The sequence below is a fragment of the Thermobia domestica genome, chromosome 9 (assembly GCF_964235325.1).
Source record: "Thermobia domestica chromosome 9, izTheDome1.hap1.1, whole genome shotgun sequence".
In the NCBI taxonomy this organism is placed as follows: domain Eukaryota; kingdom Metazoa; phylum Arthropoda; class Insecta; order Zygentoma; family Lepismatidae; genus Thermobia; species Thermobia domestica.
This window is the reverse complement of record NC_137462.1, coordinates 114,650,108-114,673,497: the sequence shown is the minus strand read 5'-3', so window position 1 is coordinate 114,673,497 and position 23,390 is coordinate 114,650,108. Positions and strand designations below refer to the sequence as shown.

Here is a 23,390-nt window from a genome sequence, read left to right as displayed (position 1 = left end):
TATCGACCAAATATTTACCTTCGCCAAATACTCGAAAACAAGCGGGAATACAGTAGTCCGGTACATCAACTATTTATTGATTTTAGAAAGGCTTATAACTCGGTTAGGAGAGAAACATTGTACAACGTTCTTACAGAATTTGGAATACCGAAAAAGCTAATTAGATCAATTAAGGCATGTTTAAATGAATCCCAAAGTAAAGTCCGGGTAAGAAAATTTTTGGCCACGAGCTTTCACGTTAAGAATGGCCTGAAACAAGAAGATGCGTTGTCGCCATTATTATTCAACTTCGTCCTGGAATACGCTATAAGGAAAATCATAGATAGCAACCAGGGCCTAGAGCTGAACGGTGTTCACAGGTTATGCGTACGCTGATTATCTAAATTTAGTAGAGGATGATAGGAGAAAAATAGAAAGAAATGCAGAGGTCTTATTAGACGCGCTTGCATGGACATGGGTTTAGAAGTAAATGCAGAGAAAACTAAATACATGGAAGTGCGTCGTGACCGTAATACGGCAAATTATGTATGTGTTAAAATATTAAATAATACTTTTGATAAAGTGGATACTTTCAAATATCTAGGATCAATATTAACAGACGAAAATCATATTCACGAAGAAATTAAATGTCGACTAAAAACAGGGAACTCGTATTACTATTTGGTTCAAAACCTCTTGTCGCGAATTCTTTCGAGGGATTTGAAGCTTAAAATGTATAAAACGATAATCATACCTGATGTTCTGTATGGTTTCTAAACATGGTCGCTTACTCAGTGCAGAGCATAGACTGAAAGTATTTGAGAACAAGATCCCGAGAGAAATATTCGGACCAAGAGGAACGGGAATGGGGAATGGCGGAAACTTCATAACGACGAACTACATAATTTATACGGCTTACCAAACATTGTTAAGGTCATCAAGTCTAGGAAGCTTAGGTGGGCAGGACATGTAGCCAGGATGGAAGAAAGTAGGAACGCTTTCAAAGTGTTAGCGGTAAGACCAATCGGAAAACGACTATTAAGAACACCTAGGCGCAGATGGGAAGACAATATTAAGATGGATGTCGCAGAGATTGGAATACAAAGTAGAAACTGGACGCAGTTAACTAAGAATAGAAGTCAGTGGAGAGCTTTTGTGAACGCGGCATTGAACCTCCGGGTTCCATAGGCTATAGAGTTAGTTAGCTTACGAAGCATGAGTAGATGCCTAGGCTGATACTGCAAATAGATTAAATGCGAATTTACTGAAAAGATGGGTTCTACTGACATTGGATAGTCTATATACACTTCGTGTGCTAGGGCCTAGGGGAGAGGAGGAGATAAGATTTCATATCAGGTTACGTCACGCACAGTCGCACGGCTTCATTTTCATAAAAAATGGAAAAGTCAAGAGAAACAAATTTCATCTCACTTTCCTTTGTGGCAGTCGGACACAACTTATCACAGTTATCTGCAAAAAGCACTTTTCAAATCGGATTATTGGGAGAGCCTCCAGTTCCAATGTTGGGGGGGACATGTCTCCCCATTTCCCCGGAATTTGTGCCCGTACCTACAGCTGAGACAACTTTCCAGCATGAGGAGAGGGGCATATCCTTCTCTGGCATTTATTGCAATTTGTACCCAAATAACAGAAGTGGAATTAATACATATTGATGAGACTACTAAACTCACTACAGCACGAAGTTCAGTTTGAAATACTACAGAATACGATTCTTTTTTTAAAAAATGGAAAAGCCAAGAGAAATCAATTTCATCTTACATTCCTTTGGGGCAGTCGGACACAAATCATGACACTTATCCGAAAAAGCACTTTTTAAATCAGATTATTGGGGGGACAGTCCCCCCCAGGTCCAAGATTGGGGGGACATGTCCCCCTCGTCCCCCCCGGGATTTGCGCCAGTGGGTTATACTGATCTTAGTGTCTGTAGAGGGTATGCTGCGTACAGATGCGAAAGAATTATGACAAATCATGCGCAAGAGAAAATACACCCCCAACCCTAATTCCATCGGGTTTTATAGGTACGTGTCGAAAGTCTAGTTTGCTGTGTGTTCTTTTGTCTTCAGGTAACCTACAGCCAGGCGATCCAGCAGGCTTTTGCTTGCCTCCACCATGAAGAAAAGGAAGAATGAAAATGTATATCACACTAAATTCAGGAAGAGAAAATAAAATGTTTATCTGTCCCTTGGCATTGAGCGTTTGAATATCCAAACACGATTTTGGAACATTAAAAAAAAAATAAAATAAAAAATAAAAGGAATTCTGTGATACTTGTTTCACAAAAAGAATAAAATATTTAATTCTGACTTGGCAATTGTGAATGTTAAGAACTTAAATGTCTCTCCGTCCTACGATGTAAATTTCGTATCTCCATGCTTATATATTAGTTTCGAACAAAGTACGTTAAAAAAAAAGAAAAAAAGAAAGAAAGAAAGAAAGAAAGAAAACATTTTTTTAAAGACCTAATAGCGTGTACATACACAATGATTATCAACCATCTGTACCTTGCGAATGTGTATCTTAGTGTAAGCAAAAATTTGTGTTGCCAACTAGACGAGGCACAAGACAATACAGAACTCGTCAAATAGGAACATATCTTTTCGAGACGAAACTGCATTTTTATTATGCTTTTCGAGACGAGACAGCCTAAAACCTGATCCCTTGGGCAATACTAGGGAAAATCATGAAAATGAAATGAAATCTTTGAGTTTTACGTCCCACGGTTATGCCGGCTAGGCTAAAGAAGACGGTGATGATGAGTAATGAATGAAATGGTGGAATGAAGAAAGTGGGAGGAAACGGGAGAACGCCGAGAAAACCCACGCACACGGTGTTTGTCCACCACAAAGTTCACTTGGCGGGGGCTGGGATAGAACCCGGGACCCCAAGCACCAGAGGTGAACGCTCTACCACTGAGGAAAATCATGAAGTTCACATCTTGACTACTTTTAGCTTTCCAACTTTCAGGGTGCAAGTAGTGGCTCTTATTATCGTAAATGATGTGAATAGTACTGCACTAGTAATCGTAACTATCTGAATAAGTGAATCACTATAAAATGAATCATAAAACAATTATTCTCATATTATTCTTATTTTTTTAATAATAATTCTTATTTCAATTAAGCATTCTTTCTTAGTATATACAGTAATAATAATCTTTATTATATTTAGACAATGTTTAGCAGAAGAGGTCCAGCTATTTTTTTTCTAAAAAGTGTTACAATTTCGGTAGTTTCTGTTCATATTAGGTTAGTTCATGTTAGTTTAGGTTAGGCTAGGGTAGTTTCGGTTAGATTAGTTAGTTTATGTTAGATTATATTAGTGTAGGAGTCCAGCATAATTTTCGAAAAAAATGATGGAATTTCGCTTATTTCTATTAATACTAGGTTAGTTCAGGTTAGTTTAAGTTAGTTTAGTTTAGTTAAGGTTAGATTTGGTTAGGTTACCACTCGCCTCAGGTTTCATGAGTTATTTGTTTGATTCTGGGCCCTGTCATGTAAATTTGAGATGGATAGCATCGTGCTTGTGAGTTTTTTAGAGTTCTTTCCACTTTCTCATTCCACACTTTCTTGCATTATCATCACTTCGTTCACTTATCACCTGTGTCCTTTAGCTTTCCGTGCATATTTGTGGGGTGTTAAACTAAAAATTCCATTTCATTTCACTACAATAAATCAATAATGCAGTCTGTTGTATTTCCAAAACCACTTTCACTAGTCACACCTTGAGCACTGATATGTATGAATTCTCTTGCTTGTATCCCTGTTTTCTTCAAAAAGAAAGTGAATATTTTTTTCCCATCTCAGTAATTTTTTCCCAACTGAAATCACTAAGCTTAGTCCCGGAAACAAGATTGTTTTTGAGCAACCAGTATGGGTTGCTTGGAACAGTCATCTGCTTCCAGACAATACATGAGAGCTGCTGGTCTTTCGATGGAATTAAATCACCTGAAAAGAATTGGGTTCATCTTTTCTCATGTGACGGGCGAAAGAATTCTATGAAAGTTCCTAGAACAACTCAAGTAGTTGTATGTAAATCACAAATTTCTGTTTGCTTTGCGAGGAAGAAAACAGAGAACGTTTAGTATGCAATTAAGTGACTCCAAGTGTGTCCGTACATGGAGCTCCGAGACGGCGAGTTATCATTTCATAGAATTACCACTCACATGTGTCGTGGTAATTCAGTGGTCCATCGGTTGCGTACACGATATAAGGTAGAGAGTTTCCAGAGCAGACGTGAGGTAAGCGGGAGAATCCAGCGTATGTTTCCATTCGCCATACAGAACCCGCACTTGAGCTCCTTCCTGGTTAGCGTACGTGCCTTTGACGCGGGAGACTCGAATTCAATTCCTGGTAGGAACTCATGTGCTTCTAATCCCATATTAAACTGTAAACCCACGTCTTAGATACCATCGCTGCTGATAGGAAAGCTTAAATTCAAATTCACTAACAGAATCTGCACCTGGCATTACAATATAAATAGGCTACACACCCCGCTTGTCTCTATTCTTTGTTTAGGAGTGTAAGGCTAGTACGTCGTGCATCCTGACGTCGTTAACACTGCTCTTCGATCTTGTATGGACACTACCAGTTCCCCATATTCAAGCAAGATGAGGCGCGACCTTCAAACTGCCAAGGCAACTTTGTGTGCTCAACTCTTATACCTCTTCTATGTTGGCATGCTATAGCTCCAGTTCTAGCATGCAGGACATAATGGGACGACTCTTGATCGCCAATCTAGTTCCGAAAACAACTACCACTGTGCTACAGTGAGTGTGGGATATCGTATCCTAGAAAAACATTCCGCTTCTGTGTGACTGCTTGCCTGAACAGCTTCTTGTATGGATGCTTGGGTTACACTCGTTATTAAGATAAGTGCTGTGTTTTCGAACACCCTGCATAACATATTCGCGATAGCTGAGGCTTTAGTCCGAAGAATAATTAGTGTTGTGAAGACCTGGAAAAAGCCCGGAAATTTTGGGTAAAAGACCAGTTTTGTACAGTTTTTTCCCTGAGCTTGAAAAAAAAAAAAAAAAACGAGAAAGTTTGGGAAAAATTGAAATTTTCTAATATTTTACTACATTATGCATTTAAAATGAAAACCATTTTAGATTTACTAGTTGATAGTTAAGATCATTGAGTAGTTATGCTTCTTCTGCTAGATACGGAAATTTTGGGAATAGGGAATGTATGTGCACCACTCATTCAAACTCTTTAAAGTTAGCACTGTGATGGAATGGAGTTATGGCTACAAAAGATACTAAAATATAATCCTAGTTAGATTAATTAATATAGACGCATTTAAAATATCTTAAGCAATCTTATGAAGTTTCCGCTTTAGGCAGGGAAGTATTAAAATAACGGGGCCAGAATCATTTTAGTTATTTCCGTTATGGTAAAATCAAATATACCTGTAATATTTTATGAAGATCTTGTGCTGTGTAAAATTTCCGGAAATTTTGAACCCATTAGAAACAATATTTTGCTCGGAAATATTGGCAAAAACCAGAAAATATAATTTAAAAACTATTTCTTCACCTGTTGCTAATTTTATTTGCTATAACGTGTCTGCAGCATATATAAAATGCATTTCGCTAGCAGGAGAAATACTTAAAGCAACAGGTTTTAATTTTACTTTTTTAGTTTTCTGATTTCTGGTAAAAATCTCTCTCTATTATTTGCATATTTTTCGAACTCAAAAGAGAGATGATGTTATTTACACATACAGCACACAAGTGCGTAAATTTGAGCAGCGAGAAATATATTAAAGAATTTAACATGTGAAACTTCCGTTCGCTGTTATTAAAGACTAGCAGAATACTCGTCCTTCGCACCTACAGTAACCATCCCTGAATTCGACACTAGTATCGTCCTTTTCAATTACTTTTACACGTCACCCTCCTCCTTTAGGAGTACTAATGGAGGCTGAATTTGGATTTAAACGGCATCGGAAGTGTTACAATTCATCTCAGCGACCGACGCCAAAAACTATGGATTCGACACTAATATCGGTAATTTTCGATTATTTTTATGTATCTCCTCATGTATCTCCCCGATCATTTTTATGTAGTGAAATTAACCTAATACAAAGATTTTTGTTATTTTCCCAATTTTCCGGATCAACAAGTAACGCTTTTTTTTTTTTTTTTTTTTTTTACGGGGGTCATTACAAGGATAAGTGATAAGTCTTTCAATATTCTGGAACACAACATATTTGTATTTTTCATAGTAGAATGAAATCAGTCAACATTCAAAGTATAGTCATTCGTGTTGGACTGTCTGTAACACCTTCCTGCCAGTTCCTCGATTTTACGTCTTGTTCTTAAAAGAAAAGAAGTCACGTTACTGCTGTTTTCACCTCTTGTTGTTTCGTGAAGCATCATGATTTCAGGATGTGCGGCTAGGCTAAAACGATAATAATCGTAAGGGGTAAGGTTAGGACTTTATGCCGGGCGTAGCATAAGTTCGATGCCATCAAGTTCCTGGACTTTTTGTTGCATCTTTCGAGCCATGTGTGGTTTTGCGTTACCTCTTGCAGCAGAGCGTGCTTTCAGTTCACCAATGCAGGATATTTTAGGCGTAGTGCAACATATATCCACTCCAATTGTTCGGAATAAAGATTGACATTGATGATACAACCGTTAGGAACGAACTCCAAGTGAATCACTCCTTCGTATTATCCTTAAAACAGCCCTGCTTGACGACCAGTTCTGGAAGTTGCTCCTTGCTCAATTACTGCTTTTGCATATTCGGAGTTCGAAGAAACTCCTACTTTTCGCCGCATGTGGCTATCTGTTTCAAGAAATGCACATGACGCGGATTTTCCAGCAATTCTCGGCACACTTCCACTGGGCCTGAGCTGGGATCAACTAATGTGGTACAATGTGGCAGCACCTGATGGTTTTCCGAATTTTTTAAAGCACTACATTGGATTGGGACATAATGGTTTTATAATCATTATGTGTTGGTGGATGGATATTCCCCAATGCCAAGTCGTATGACCCCAGAATCTGTTACCCTGGGGCGGCCAGACCAGGGCCGTAACTTGTGGGGGCAGGGAGCAACTGACCCCAGGGAAGCTCCCGCCGTTCGAGGGAGGTCCCACTTTAAGATAACATTTTCTTGCTCCATATACGATACGAACATAAAATTATAAGTGAAGCATCAAACAGGTTCACTACATTACATAAACAAAACAGTACACAAAACATAAATAAAACAAAAAGGAGTCGTGGGCCCATTTCAGTAAAAACTGTCTGCTATTAGGGGCCCTAGAAATAATATTTATTCGTATGGCTTTGAGATTTGTCCATATTGTATCCTTAATTAACTTGTCATGTATGGAACGGGCCCAGGGGCGTAACTAACGTCCCCGTTGACCTTGCCGTGCGGGAGGGCCTACTGGCTCCGTGAGCCTATAAAGAGTAAGAGAAAGATGAAGAGAAGGGCCTATTTTTCTTTCTAGAGACCCCAACTTTTTCTAGGGGACCTAAATATTAATACTTGCCCCCCAGAAAAAATCTAAGTTACGGCGCCTGGCCAGACCTTGGCTGATCTACATTTTTAAAACTTGCACGAAATTTCTGGAGCCAACGAGTTGCTGTGCTGTGGTTTCCTGCATCTTCCTCTTTCGCATGACAAATGTTTTGGGTTATGCCCGACTTCGAACTCATACAGTGACAGTTCACGTATCACGTATCTATCTTCAAACACTGTTATACATCTTCAACATATTGTACAGTACAATGTATGATGTGGTACATTACAAACTGAAATTCTGTGAAGTGAGTGCTCAGTGGGTGAGAAAGAATCTCACAGATGTCCATAAGGAACAGAAGTAATTACATACCTGGATCACCAAGCACGGTAAGCTAAAGAACATGCTTTTCTGGAAGGTAACTTTACAAGTGACTAGCCCTGAGCATAACACCACATGCCTGAAACAAAACGGTCATCCATGGAATGACAACATACCGATTCCCTACCAAAGAGGAAATTCAAGGTAACTCAATCTGCGAAAAAAGAGTTGTGACTCTATTCTGGGATATGTGAGAGGTTTTACTGATAGATTTTCAGATGAGCCGAGCCGCTGTGAATGCTGCATCGTATGAAACCACTTTAGCAAAGTTGCGTCGAGCGTTTCGTGACAATGCTCTAACGTTAATGCTAGAAATGTCAGACTTCTTGATAATGCAGTCCTTATATTACTGTTTCTGTTCGTGAGAAATTCAAGAAGTTTGGATGGGAGGTGCTGAACCATGCACCGTTCAGTCGTAATCTTGCACCTTCAGATATTTTTGGCCAAATGAAGAAATTCTTGGCCGGTCAACATTTCAAAGACAAATATACTCCCGAGAAACGGAATTCTATGAACAAAGTATTTTGAAACGCGTCACGAAAGAAAGAAATGTGTTGAGAGCTTTACGTCTATGCTGATAAGTGTAATATATAGGTCTATTTTCTTAATGTGGTACCTATTACACTTTCTTCTGCATAAATATTTTGTTACTTATTGATGCAGATTATTGTATTCTTTACAAATGTCTCCATAACATTTCAACGCCATAAATTGTCTGCTTTATTTAATTGGCAGTAACAAATAGGAGATAAATAAATAAACAAACAGGAGATAAACAGTATCATTAGTCATTGATTTCTGATTTTAAAAAATAAAAGCCCTAAGTACACAATTATATGAAAAATAAGAATAATATTTTGATACTACTTATTCAAATAGTCTTACTTGGTAATGCTGATCAGAATTTTTCCTCCTTCCATGTGGAAGAATCCACGACATAGCGTCGCCCATTGGATACATATGGCAGCAATAAGCAAATTAAATCCCACAGCACTGTAGCCATACTTCTTGAGGAAAGTCATCAAGAAACCGAAGCCAACGAAGATCATTACGTGTACATCTTGGAATGCTAGAAAACAACGAAACAGAAGAATTAACATTTCAGGAATAGTTTGTGTCCCATTAATTTCAGTTGCCAATATGTTAAAAACGACATCAACGAAAATTTCATCCTCTTTATACTAGGATTGCCAGATTTGAAATGTACTGGCTTATATATTAAATTACCTAAAATTAATGATCTATGCCATTAGTTTTTTAATTATAATTGTGATATATCATACTTAGTTGTTTCTTATTTACAAGTTCTATGCTTTTATTATAAAAAACATCATCGTTATAGGTATTCTGCCATTATTGGCGGGTCACTTGCTGCTACTGAGAAGTTTCCATGCTCCACGGTCTTCCGTTAACCTCTTCATCTTCACGTACAATTTTTCTGTTTTGATATCGTCCATTAATTGTAGTCTCCATCACCCCCTTCCTCTCTTTCCTGCCTCCATACCCCCTAGCACGTCCCTCATGACACAGTTCTTTTTATCCAATGTCCAGCCAGTTTCTCTTCCACTTCTTAATAATATCTTGTTCTTTTCTCCCCTACCATTTCTAACACCCTTTCATTTGTTTTTCGCTCGACCCAGCTAACTCGCTCCATTTTTTTCCATACCCACACTTCGAAAGCCTCCGGTTGCTTCTCATTATTTTTGCGTAATGCCCATGTTTCTGACCCATACAGTAGAATACTCCATACGAAGCATTTTATGAGTCTTTTTCTCAAATCTTTATTCAAGCTCTAACAAAATAGTATTTTCTTCCTCCTAAAGGCTTCATTCGCCATTCCTATCCTTGCTTTTATTTCACGTTCACATTTCATATTATTAGTCATCCCATGTATCGAAAACTAATCACCTGTCCTTTTTTCTCCCCTCCTACTTCTATATTTGATACCTATCCCTTCGTTCCAATCACCATGGCTTTTGTCTTTCTAACATTTATTTTCATCATATTCTTGACAGCCCTTCCTCAAGTTTTCTAACATCTTGTTGATTTTCTCTTCAGATTCTGCAACATCTGCAAACCGTATACACCTAATCATTCTACATCCTAATGAAATGTTTCATTTTGTAGGCTCTATTTAACTATCTCTTCTAGAGATATATTAAATAGTGTAGGAGGCGAGAGACAGCATCCCTGTCTAACTTCCCTTCCAATTGCACTTTCTCTGTCATTTCCTTCCCTATTCTAACAATTACTTGTTGATTCATGTGTAAGTTTGTTATGAGTCTTCGATCTTTCCATTCCAATCCAACTTCCAACAACAATCCCCAATTCACGCGGTCAAGAGCCTTTTCTAGATCAGTAAATACCATACACACCTGTTTCCTTTTTTCTATAAACCTTTCACCGATCACTTTTAATTACCCAATTGCATCTCTTGTGCCCTTACCTCTCCTAAACCCAAACTGATTCTCCTCAACTTTTCCATTTGTTCTTCCATATAACCTGTTCAGAATTCCAATCAAATTTTTTTCCTGTATGAGACATTATACTAAAATTCTATAATCCTCACATCTCTTTGGGTTCGATTTCTTAGCCATCGGTATCATGATCGCCTTCAGGAAGTCTTTTGGCCACTCTCCTGCAAGGGTGCCTATTAGGGGGGCAAGGGGGCGCTCGCCCCCTCTAGAGGAAATTGCACTTCGGAAGATCGAAAACCCAATAGATTTTTTTAGAATAGTTATCGCAAAATGTGAAACTATATTTGAAATGTCGCTTATACTTGCCTCTCTCTAAAAACCACAACATGGGCGTCCTTGCTCTCCTGTTTCATATATTTAATTGCAGAGTAGGAACAATTCTTTCTTTCCCTTGTTTCCCATATTCTTTATTAATTCCATTGGTATATTATCTATCCCAGTATTATAACAAAAGGCCAGGTTTAAATTCTTTCCATTGTTACGCCTGTTATCGCTCAGCACCAACAATGATTTCTCAGGTAGGAATTTAGTTTTGATGGAAATGAACTATAGAATCAGCTTTGTGGTTTAGATGCACCAAATCTTCTTAAAACTTCTCGCTTAGTGTTTACTATGATGATAATAGAAACATAATTTATGTTCAAGTGACCTTGAACCTGGGACAATTTCTCGGTCTAGTGATTCAGTTCAGTCGGTAGCTAACAGATGGTGTTGGAGCTGCTTAGGCCCATAAGGGCTGTCATGCCAATGGTTAACATTATGGCTTAGCCCCGCATTGCGCGGTCTGCTGGGCCGTTATTGACGTCCCTGATGGAAAACAAGATTTTTCTTGACATAACAATAACCTCCAAAATTATGTACGAAGGTAGCACCTGTAATCATTAATTTATTTTCATTTAGCTCAGTGCAGCATACGTCTGGAAACTACAATAGTAGTATTAGTAGTTAGCGGTTGGTAGTAATACAATAAATGTAAAATCTTCAGTCACAAATTTGTATCCCCTCGATTATCTCTGACCTCGATTTAAGTTCAATCTGACAACCCTAGTCCATACATGAATGGAAAAATCCAGCTGCAAAACCTGTTGAGTGCTTCAGAAACGGAACTCACAAGGGAACCTTCCGAAAATGATAGCTGCAGTGAAAGATGTGGCCTATGCCAATTGAAAGAGCTGTAACAGAGATGAGCATTCCCAAAAAAATTAGCTGCCCATAGCAATAGGCTCAAGAGATATAAGGGGTGGAAGTTCGGGAAACAGCAAGGCTGGACAAGGGGGAAAAGTGCAAATTCCACACAAAAAAGGGGGCACGGCAAAATACAATGCTGACAAGTGATGTATAGAAAGAGACTTGCCACAATAGGGAACAAATGAAGGCCACCAGTGGGGTTAACAGTGTTGCCAACTGCAATGAAAAGTACATGTTTTGCAAAGAGCACTATATGAAGTGAGTGCAATATTCAGTGTCAACCTGTCATGTAGAACATAAGATATGGCGTGTATAATCAGTGGTACAATCTAACAAAAGAAAATACAAAAAACAGAAATACGAAAAATTCGGAAAAGACGAAGTTGGCCATAATGCGCCACATTTGATCAGGGGCTGTACATATTAGAATGAACAAAACAAGAAGCACCGAATATGCAGGAAACCGACGTACCTAGAGTCGAAAAGAAAAACGAGTTCCAAAGTTGGCAAGACTGGCCATGGACATCCAGACAATTTTAATATAGTTAGGCCACTCGCTTAAGAAAAAGAAAATTCCGGCAACAGGCATCACTCGGAATGCATCAATGTTAGAGTGATTGAGGCAATGTCAAGTCGGGGAACATGAAATGGTTGGGTTGAGCCAACAACCGATAATAGAAGTAGTGAACATTATGTCATGGTTGCGTCGTATGTGGAAATATGCAGGGTGTCCCACCAAACTTTGTGACCTGAAAGATTTGCGAAACGAACAAAAATGTGACGGATCCAGTTGTCCAGGAATGTACCAATGTCAGGGGGTGATAAAAGTCTGTGAGAAGCAAGTGCCCCCCAGGATCCCCAACATAGGGACCCAGGAGCCAACTTCAAATTTTCAATTGGAAACAGGGACCGAGTGTTACCTCTCTCGATTGATCATGGAATGTGCAACAACATATATAGAAAACATTTGCTATATGAAGCATGTTTTTCAAAATGGCCGCCACAAATATATGCTGTCTTAACATGGCATCGAACAATGTGATCTCAAATTACTGCGAAGCGAAAAGAGATGTTGCAAAATCCAATTGCACAGGAATGTACTCATGTCGAGGGCCAAGAGAACTTTGTAAGAAGCAAGTCCCCCAGGGCCCCCATCATAAGGCCCAAGGGGGTCAACCGCAGCATTTCAAATGGGAACAGGGGGCGGATGATATTTCTCTGGATAGATACAACACCGTGTATAAAAACACATTTGTTATATGAAGCACGGGTTTCAAAATGGCCGCCAAAAATGCACGTTGTTCTTGTCACCCAGCAGATATTTTTGGCGGCCATTCTGAAATCCCATATAGTAAATATTTCTGATATGCGTTGTTGCATATTCCAAGATTTATCGAAAGAAATATAACTCTACCGATGGTGCTGTTTGAAATTTTTAAGTTGGCCCCTGGGACCCTATGATGGGGGACTTGGGGGCACTTGCGTCTCACAAAAGTTTGTCGCCCGCTGACATGGGTACATTCACATTTTTTTTGCTTTGAAACTATTTCAGTCGCAGAGTTAGGTGGGATACTCTGGATGTATCATATAGGCGGTGATAATACTGCAGACAGCAACACACAGCAGATCAAGCCTCTGATTATGTTTGCTTTCTACAGGTGTGGATATGTGATAGAAAGACCACCAAAGGTTCCGACACCTCTAGAGTACTGTTTCGAGACATTCACAGGCGATCATTGTACCATGTGTGACGGATTGACAGTATTCCGCTGTGTTCACTGCAAATGTATCTTCTGTTTGGACCATAGTCTCATCGAACAATTGCACGTACAATGTGGACGAGCATGTACAAATGATGCGAAGGCTAATGCCTGTTGCCGAAATTTTCTTTTTGTGAAGCGAGTGGCCTAACTATATTAAAATTGTCTGGATTTTCATGGTCAGTGCTGCCAACTTTGGAACTCGTTTTTCTTTTCGACTCTAGGTACGTCGGTTCCCTGCATAGTTGGTGCTTTCTTGCTTTGTTCATTCTAATATGCACAGCTCGTGATTAAATGTGGCGCATTATGGCCAACTTCGTCTTTTCCATATTTTTCGTACTTCTGTTTTTTCTATTTTCTTTTGTTAGATTGTACCACTGATTATACACGTCATATCTTATGTTCTACATGACAGATTGACACTGAATATTGCACTCACTTCATATAGTGCTCTTTGCAAAACATGTACTTTTCATTGCAGTTGGCAACACTGTTAACCCCACTGGTGGCCTTCATTTGTTCCCTATTGTGGCAAGTCTCTTTCTATACATCACTTGTCAGCATTGTATTTTGCCGTGTCCCCCCTTGTCCAACCTTGCTGTTTCCCGAACTTCCACCCATTATATTTCTTGAACTTATTTCTATGGGCAGCTAATTTTTTGGGAATGCTCATCTCTGTTACAGCTCTTTCAATTGGCATAGGTCACATCTTTCACTGCATCTATCATTTTCGGAAGGTTCCCTTGTCAGGAAATATGGAAATTACATGAATGATCATTAAAAAAAAAAAAAAAAAAAAAAATCTAGAAACATACCTATGAGGAAATTGTTTTTATTCTTTTAAAGTTGTAAAGTCTGTAATTAAAGTATCATAGATATATTGGGCCTTATGCAGAGCTTTCTAACGCGTGATTAGTGTCATACTAAAAAGTTTGACTAACATATCGTCCCTTTGTTTGCAAAGTGTCGTATCTCAGTTTTTCTCATTTTTCAGGAGAGCGATTTGAAATTTTGCATATATTTTACTTTCCTCTTACGCTCGTGTTTACCAACAAATATTTACCATTTTTTGACACAATGTAGCCAAAAGTATATTCATTAATACCACATATTCAAATTATATAGGCCTAATATTGTAATATTTAGCCATAAAAAATGTTTAAGATACGTCACTTTTCAAAAAATAATTTGTTTATGAATGAGTTACGTCACTGTGTATAGTTCTTAGGATATAGGAATAATGCAAATTGAAGTTGAAAAACTGTAAATTTGTCCATTTGTGTACATCTAAGTTGCTGTATTTATCTTTGATATGGATAAGTTATAAAAGGTAGTAAACAAACGATAGAACCAAAAGTCTGGTTTCTTTCATTAATTAATTAAGCATGTTTATGAAATTAATAGTAAAAGAACAAACTAATAAGGCTTATGAAGTTTCACCAAAAAAAAAGAAACAATGAAATTAATACTACAAGTTAACACTATGAAGTGAATATGAAGCTGTATGCAGGAAAAATAAAATTCAAGGCATCGCCTAAATAATGGAATTAAAAATAAGCTATCGTAACTAAACTAGAGTATAACTTAAATGAGTACAGTTAATACCACTTCCATACAATACTAAAAATTACTGAACCATATCCATAAAGTAATTGGCAAAGAAACAGTCCTGAACTTAACAAAATTACAAAAAGAAAGAAACTCGTTTTTGTTTGAAACTGTCCTAATTGTCGAGGTGCAAGTAAAATTGCTGGTGCTCAGACATTTGTATGACAGGGGTAGTGATCAGAGTCTGCGTATTTGTCTTGGGTGACGTTCAACTTTCCCAAGTTAAATTTTCCGACCTTAAAATCTTTTACGTCCTTCTTGAGGTGCCTAAGTTGAAGTTCCTTGTAGTCTAATTGTAGATTGCTGGTTTTGTAGAAAATAGTTGTCCGCGGTGATGTAACTAAAGGGGAGGAAAAAACGGGGCTTATGCCACGGCCGCTGGATTGGAGGGCGCAGAACTGGACAAATATTTATTTTAACTATAAGACAAGGGAAGGAAATTTAGCAAACTAAAGATCATTTAAAAAATACCTTAGAAAGTTAACAGGACAACAAGGACTCTCCAAACTTAGGATTATATCTATAGAGCGTAAATTAGCTTCAAAGCTATCTTTTGAGGACATTGTAAAACCTTCTGAAGCCAAAAGAGTCCGTAAAGTTAAATTTTAGTTCCAGATTTTTGTGTTTTCATTTAACTTATGTCGATTTAAGAAATTTGCAAAATGTCCGAGTATAATACTTGAGACAACAGTTTGACTGTTTGTCATAATTAAATGTTATGTTCTAAATCAACAGACTGCTGATTCATTCTACACATATGCACATCCGGATATAATTCCAGAAACATTGTGGTTTGCAGTGACTATGATAAGACTATAAGAATGTGTCAAGCATGCTACTCTTAGATTATTTGTCAATCAACTACTAATTAGTTTGGTATGTTTTTTTTTTTTTTTTTGGTACTAAAAATTAAATTATGTACTGCAATTTTGAAACAAGTTTTACAACTTGAAGAAAAAAATCAATAGGAGAATCACCATGTGACGCCAATATCATGTGTAGTTGAAGAGTGTTTTGGTTTGGTTGGTCAGAGAGGGAGGGGGGCGCTAAGATGAGTTCTTGTTCCTGGCGATAACTAGCCTAGTTGCGTCGCTGGTTGTCGGTGACCTCTTCAAAACTCTTATTTCCATCATGTCCTTCCAGTTTACGTCTTTTGCATCACTTCCTTCTGATTCTCGAATTTGAAGTTCTTTGGAGAACTGCTTGAAGTTGAGGAAGTCACTATGCTGTAGTTCCACTACCTCAGAAGTCTGCTTTCTACGAACTAACTTGATCAGAGGGACCAATTGTGAAGGCACATAAATATTTCCTGCTTGCTTAAACAACATATTAAAACAAATTACACATTAAAGTGAACAAACACACATAGAGACACACAAATAGAAAGTCGTTTGAGATACGACTCTGTGTGAACAATAGAAACTTATCTTATTTTTTCTTGCAAACTGTCGTATCTTGAGTTACGGCAGTTCGAGAAAAATTTAATTCTCTACAATTGAGATACGACGAACATCAAATTGCTTATTCCACAGTTACATTTAGGAATTTAGATACGGCTATTAAAGAGAATTATAGAGCTCCTAAAGGGGAATTCGTTGCTGGTCTTAACTCAAAAATCGATTTTTTTTGAGATACGAAACTTTGCAAACAAAGGGACGATATGTTTCTTGCAATAGTCAGGCGTTTAGTATGACGCTAATCATACGTCAAAACAACTCTGCATAAGGCCTACTCTCTAAATTTTCTCTCAACAGGTTTTGAATCACATAATGTAGCTAGCTGAAAGTCTTGTAAGCAAGTCTATGGACCACTACTTCGAAATTATTTTGGTTTGCAAACTGTTCTGTTTTCAGTACCTATTTGAAAGTAAGTTTAATAGTTTAGTCACAAATTTTGAAAGCTAAAACTAATCTTCTTGAATCAAAAACTTTATTACAATTTGTCTCAAATATACATGATATAAAAATTAAAAAAAAAAAAAAAACAGATCTACATTTGTTTTCATATATAGTTTCAACAAAATGTCATTAGCACTATTTAGCAGCTCATACAACTGCCATTTGTTTGTAAGTTAGCAGGTTTTACTGTTATCACATCCTGTAGTTAACAGACTGCACTCGTAATTGCTTTGAAATAATAATTTGTGGATTTTCTTTGCTGGCAGGCAAAAGCGCGTTTTTATGAAGGCGTTAAAAGTCGAGTAGATCATTAGTTCACCCAAGCTGCTCACATACTGTATATATGAGCAGCTCGGCAAACATAATTGTATTTTATGTTTTCTAACTTTCGAGTGAACTGGAAAAGATGTTGGACCATTTCATGCAATGCAATGTAATGACAAATAAAAAACACGGTTCCCCTGCCATCTGCAGGTACATTTTCGTAATTAAACTACCTACATACCGTTCTATGGTTTGATCACAAAGGAAGCAATTTGGAATAGAAAAAGGGTTCGGAAGTGCGTCGTTTCGGAGATAGAGGTCACCAAAAATGTGTCGCAACTGGACAAGAATGGATAAACTCGAGAACAAAATATCGGATTAAGGTCCGGCGATGCATTATTCACGCCTGAAATTTCATTATCGTAGGAATGGATTGGAAACAGGGAGGGCGCAAGGGTAGCTTCAAAAGAAAAGTAGGGTAATTCGTATATCCGAAACCAAAATATGAGACGAGAAATCGTCTAGTGTACGCAATAAGTTGTTTTCGGGTAGAAAGATGTCCAATACCAGAATAAAATGAAGGGAAAACATGCGTCTGCAACAACATAAGCTACGGATTGAATGGGAACTGTGACCGTGAGGGAATAGGGTGTCTATCGGTCACGAAAGTCACGAATGTCACGAAAAAGTCACGAAATCAGAAAATGGTCATGAAAGTCAGGAAAAAGTCACGAAATTTAGCTTTAGGATCACGATTTTTTTAACTGTTCAAATGTAAGTACAGGTTGGAAAATTTTGTTCTATAAAAAGTCAAAGTTCACCACCAAAAATGTCTATGGTCGGCTTTAGACGCTACCAAATCGCAAGCAAAGTACGTTTCTATCGCATGGATCAAAATTCGGCCTAATTCGAACCCAAATTCGCTCTTGAAAATATTAGGAAAGTTTATGATTTGTTAAAGAAAAGATCACGAAAAAGTCACGAAATTTCATTTTGGAATTTTAGTAGACATCCTGGGGAACATTGATAAGCATCGTGGACAATCACGAAAGGTCTAATATGCGTTACCGTCACTGGCCGGAAATGTACGAGTATACCTCGCCGAAAAGTGGTGGCAACACACAATATCTGAAAATAAAATGTCAGAAACTGTTCGTCAAGGTAAATACGTACGTATGAAGCTGTTGTAGGAAGTCTTGTCTTGTCTCTAATACTAATCTAAGATTTCTTTGTAGTTTCATGATTCGCATGAGCTGTTTCTCGTTTCACTGGTGTTCTAAGCTAAAGATGTGTGCAACAGCTTTATTCCATAGCAGTGAACAAAATTTCTGTCTGAATCAAGACAAACACACAGAGTGCTAGGAAACGGCTAGTAGATAGAGAGCCAGTCGGAACTAATAATAGAATATAATCACACCATCTTTACTACAATGGTGCAGTTCGTAGTGGCCACTTACCTACTGTATCAGCTATCAGTTGCCTGTGAGGTGTTTCCTTTCATGAGTTGCGAAGGCTTGTTGGTAGTTATCTCATTAGTGCTGACAGATTGGTGTCGTGTAATTGCTCTGTGTGTTGTTTGTATGACAGTTAAGTACTTATCAGTGCAATGGACTTTGCGGTTGACGAGTTTGCAGATATGGTGTTTATCTATGGAATAACTAATAGAAACGGTCAGGAAGAGACTAGGTTACAGTATACCGTGAAAGATTTCTACAAAGGAAATATCCAAAGCACTCCACGTTTGCGCACCTCTTCCAACATTTGCGGGAAACGGAAGATTTGCAAGCACAACTTCACGACATATGGAGACGACGAACTACTAGGATTCCCGCTTTGGAAGAAGCTGTGTTGTAGATGAACAATCTTCAACAAGCACAAGGGTCATAGCACATGAAATAGGTTTGGCACACATGAACAGCAGTTGCATCATTACTATTTACCAGGAGTACAAAATCCGAGTCAAGCTGACTTCAATTGTATTTTGTGAACGGTTAGTACAGCGCTTTGTGGCAAATCTTCATTTTCATGTCTCTGTACTGTTCACCGATGAAGCTTGTTTTACCAGAGATGGTGTAGTTAATAGTTGGAATAGTTACGTGTGGGCCTGTGAGAACACTTGCGCGACAATTATCATAAGTCATCAACAGACATTTGCAGAAAACATGTGGGTAGGCATCGTTGGCAATCACTTAATAGGTCCCTATCCTCCTTCTGCCAGCCTAACTTCACCATTATATGCAGCATAGGCTTCCGGAATTATTGGCAGATGTCTGCTTGGTGTTCGTCAGCATATGTGGTTCCAACAAGACAGGGTACCAGTCCACTTTGATGCTGTTTCTTGTGCGTATCTCGATCAGGCTTTCCCAGATTGGTGAATCGGACGAGAGGGGTCCTATTTCTTGGCCAGCTCGTTCACCGGATCTCACCCCACCTGATTTCTTCTTGTCGACAAAATTCCTGTAGAGAACGAAGAGGGATTCCTTGTACGAATGTTCGCTGTCAGTGACGTCGTCAGAACGACACCAGGGATATTTCAACCTAGTTTTCTACGACGCTGTTATGCTTGCATTGACTCCACATGCTTGCGTCGACACCACAGAACGTCATTTTGAAGATCTACTGTAAAATTGTATGTACAGCATCTGAAATTTACAGTATAGAGTTTATTTCGTTGCCTTCAGCGGGTGCTTAGGTACGTAGCTACGTTCTGTAGTGTCTTCCGAATGTACCTTCTTTGTTTAAGATAGCCATGGGATTACAGACCCAGCTTCCTTTGCCGACCAGTTTTCTTCCCCTTGTTACGTACGTCTTCCTGCACGGAACTAGCTTTCTAGAATTATTTTTATTTTATTTTATTTATTTATTTTTTGCCACACCCGAGTATTGATGCCCTACACTTGACTGTTGTTGTTTTCATAAACTTTCATAGCGTGCAACTGTTTTACTGTCGCATGTCCAAGTCGTAGTTCCTAATCTTAGGTTGCTTCTTTCGTGATTGCCACCGGTACGTAGTGTATCTTCGACTGTTTCGTCGCCGTCCTTAAACTTGTTAAACCACCGCTGCACTGTCCGCGTAGTCACGACACCCTCACCACTGGCATATCTTCCGTCCCGCTGCAGCGGCGTTTGACCTCAGTTTGAACTCGTACAGCATACACGCCCTTATGATACAACCAGGTAGTATGTTGGATATACCCTCACGAACAACTGACCTTCGCCTTATCTCCATTCACATTCAACTCACGATTTGAGGGCCAATGGAAGACAAGATCTCCACAAAAAGCGACAGAACTTTCTTGGTTCCTTTATATATAGAAAATTGCCCATTCTTCCCTTAAAATGGGAATTTTGAAAAACCCTGGGAGAAGTATTCGTTTATTTGTAACGAGAAGTTTCATTTTGCTAATTTGACGGGCCCGTGAGATACGGTATGTTTCGATTAATCATCTCGCTCCCCTTCCCTTCTTTAGATAAGCATTTTAATGAAATTAATATGACACAAATCTAGTTCGAGGTAGGTAATAATTATATTCCTAAATTTACTTCAAATGGTTCACTCGTATTCCCGTAACTCGGTCATCCAGAAAATCGGTTTCATTTTTACATGTCTCTCTTTGAATTACAATGTTTCAGCTGTGTAGCCTCGAGTCTACAATAATAAAATTTTGCATAGCGACATTATTCGGATGACAATATAATATTTCATTGTTACTGTTACATAGTAACTAGCTGTCCTGGATAAAGACAGGAAGAGCATTGCCCGGGTATTTATCCTGTGTTGTTATATAATTTCGCACAAAAAAGACTTAATGTGGGTTGCATATAGATAAGACGTTCTTAGAAACTAGTAGCTTTCATACATTTTCACACACATACACGCCCCCAGATCTGACCCCCGATCCAAAACTCGAAAAATGAGCTAAGAGCCGCAGTGGCTCAGTAGTAGAGCGTTTTCCATTGGTGAATGGGGTCCTGGGTTCGATCCCGGCTTCCGCCAAGTGAACTTTGTGGTGGACAAGCACTGTGTGGGTAGGTTTTTTTTTCAGGTTTCTTCCGTTTACTCCCACTTTCTTCATTCCATTTCATTAATTCCTCATCATCACCGTCTTCTTCAGCCTAGTCGGCATAATCGTGGGACGTGAAACTTCATTTCATTTTTTGGTACAGAAACAACTGAAAGAAAAAAATCCTTTCCCTTTCCCTTAGGATACGCATCTGAATGAAACCAACATCATGAGAATCGGCTCGAGCCAAGTGTTATCTATGTTGAAAACATTATTTCCAATGATTCTGCCGCTTTCCCATGGTGGAGACATTGCTGATTTGAATGTCGAGAAAAAAATCCTCTCTTCCTCTTAAAAGGAAAATTTCAAGAACGCTGAAACAGGTATTCTGCTATTTTAGTTAAGAGTTAACAAATTTCACATCTGAAACTTAAACGAATTCTTACACTTAGCTTTTTCTAGCCAAATAGTGGGGAATTTTAATATTGTAGAAATTGACCCCTTTTTTCTCTTAGAAGTGGGATTTTAGAAAATGTCCATTAGTAATAGAAAATGGATCGATCTGGGCCAGACCTGGGCCAACATTAATCAACTCAGGAGCCACTGGGAAAATGACCACCGTGCACCGTGAGCCCACGGTCTTTTACGACCTCTATTTTAGGGGTGAATTTATTCCCTTTTATGAGCACTTTTAAGGGGGTGTATTCGTTCTCTTTTACGAGCACATTTTAGGGGGTGAACTCATTCCCTTTTATGAGCATATTTTCCAACCCCTATGAACAAACAGCAGAACATCAGACTACGTAACATAACGAACATACAGAAGAGCAAATTGAACTCGTTCCCTTTTATGAACACTCTTTCAGGGGTGAACTCGTTCCCTTTTATGAGCATATTTTCCAACCCCTATTCTGAACATAGCAGAAATTACGAACACATAGAAGAGCAGATAACACATAACACTACGTAACACACAGCAGAACAGATAACACATAAGAGTACGTAACATAACAAGGGTGAACTCGTTCCCTTTTATGAGCATATTTTTCAACCCCTATTTTAGCATAGCAGAAATTACACTGAGACTATGAACACACAACAGAACAGATAATACATAGCACAGCTAATAAAAGAACATGGCTTATTTTTTAACCCCTATTTTAACATAGCAGAAATTACACTAAGACTATGAACACACAGCAGAACAGATAATACATAGCACAGCTAATAAAAGAGCATGGCTTATTTTCCAACCCTTATTTTAACATAGCAGAAATTACACTGAGACTATGAACACCTAGCAGAGCATAAGACTACGTAACACACAACAACCTCCATTTTAGGGGTGGACTCGTTCTCTTTTATGAGCATATTTTTCAACCCCTATTTTAACATAGCAGAAGACTACGAACACATAGCAGAGGTGTATTCGTTTTCAACCCCTTAGCATAAGACTATGCAACATAGCAGTTACGAAAACATAGTAGAGCAGATAATAAACACAACAACCTCCATTTTAGAGGTAAATTTATTCCCTTTTATGAGCATATTTTCCAACCCGTATTTTAACATGACAGAGACTACGAAACATGGCGGACATAGCACAGGGGGTGTATTCATTTTCTCCACCCCTAATGAAATTACATAGGAGAGCAGATAATACATAAGATTCGTTCCCTTTTATGAACACTTTTTAGGGGGTGAACTCGTTCCCTTTTATGATTACTTTTTCAACCCCTATTTTGAACATTTTAACATAGCAGAAATGACATAAGCATGTCCTCAAACTACTGACCGTCGTAAACAAAGGTCAAACTCGAAAACGAAACAACATATCGAGGTGCTGTTTCCACATTTAGCAATTGGTCATCAAGGTCAAAAATTAAAACTCGAAAACAGAGCCACATTTAGCAATAGGTCATCAGGTACTACATGTCCCAAAATTAGTGGTCATCGAGGTCAAAGGGTAAAATACTTAAAACCAAATAACTCTTAAATGGATCCACATATTGAGATGTTGTTTCCACATTTAGTAATCGGTCACCAACTACTACAAGTTCCAAAATACTGATCATCGAGGTCAAAGGTCACAGTACTTAAAACCTAATTACTCGAAAATGGATCCACGTATCGAGGTGCTGTTTCCACATTTAGCAATTGGTCATCAGGTACTACAAGTTCCAAAATAATGATCGTCGAGGTCAAAGGTCAACATACTTAAAACCTAATAACTCGAAAATGGATCCACATATTGAGGTGCTGTTTCCAAATCTAGTAATAGGTCATCAACTAGTACATGTTAAAAAGTACTGATCATCGAGGTCAAAGGACAACATA

The 23,390-nt window shown here is 38.3% G+C and overlaps 1 protein-coding gene across 1 annotated transcript in view; it reads right to left on the bottom strand.

The window, feature by feature from the left end:
• Rh50 (Rhesus blood group-associated glycoprotein Rh50) overlaps positions 1-23,390 on the bottom strand; it is a 114,875-nt gene that overhangs the window by 49,924 nt on the left and 41,561 nt on the right. Inside the window, exon 2 of the mRNA XM_081771730.1 lies at positions 8,740-8,923. Within this exon, the coding sequence (XP_081627856.1) occupies positions 8,740-8,923 (184 nt within the window). The remainder of the gene's footprint in view (positions 1-8,739; positions 8,924-23,390) is intronic.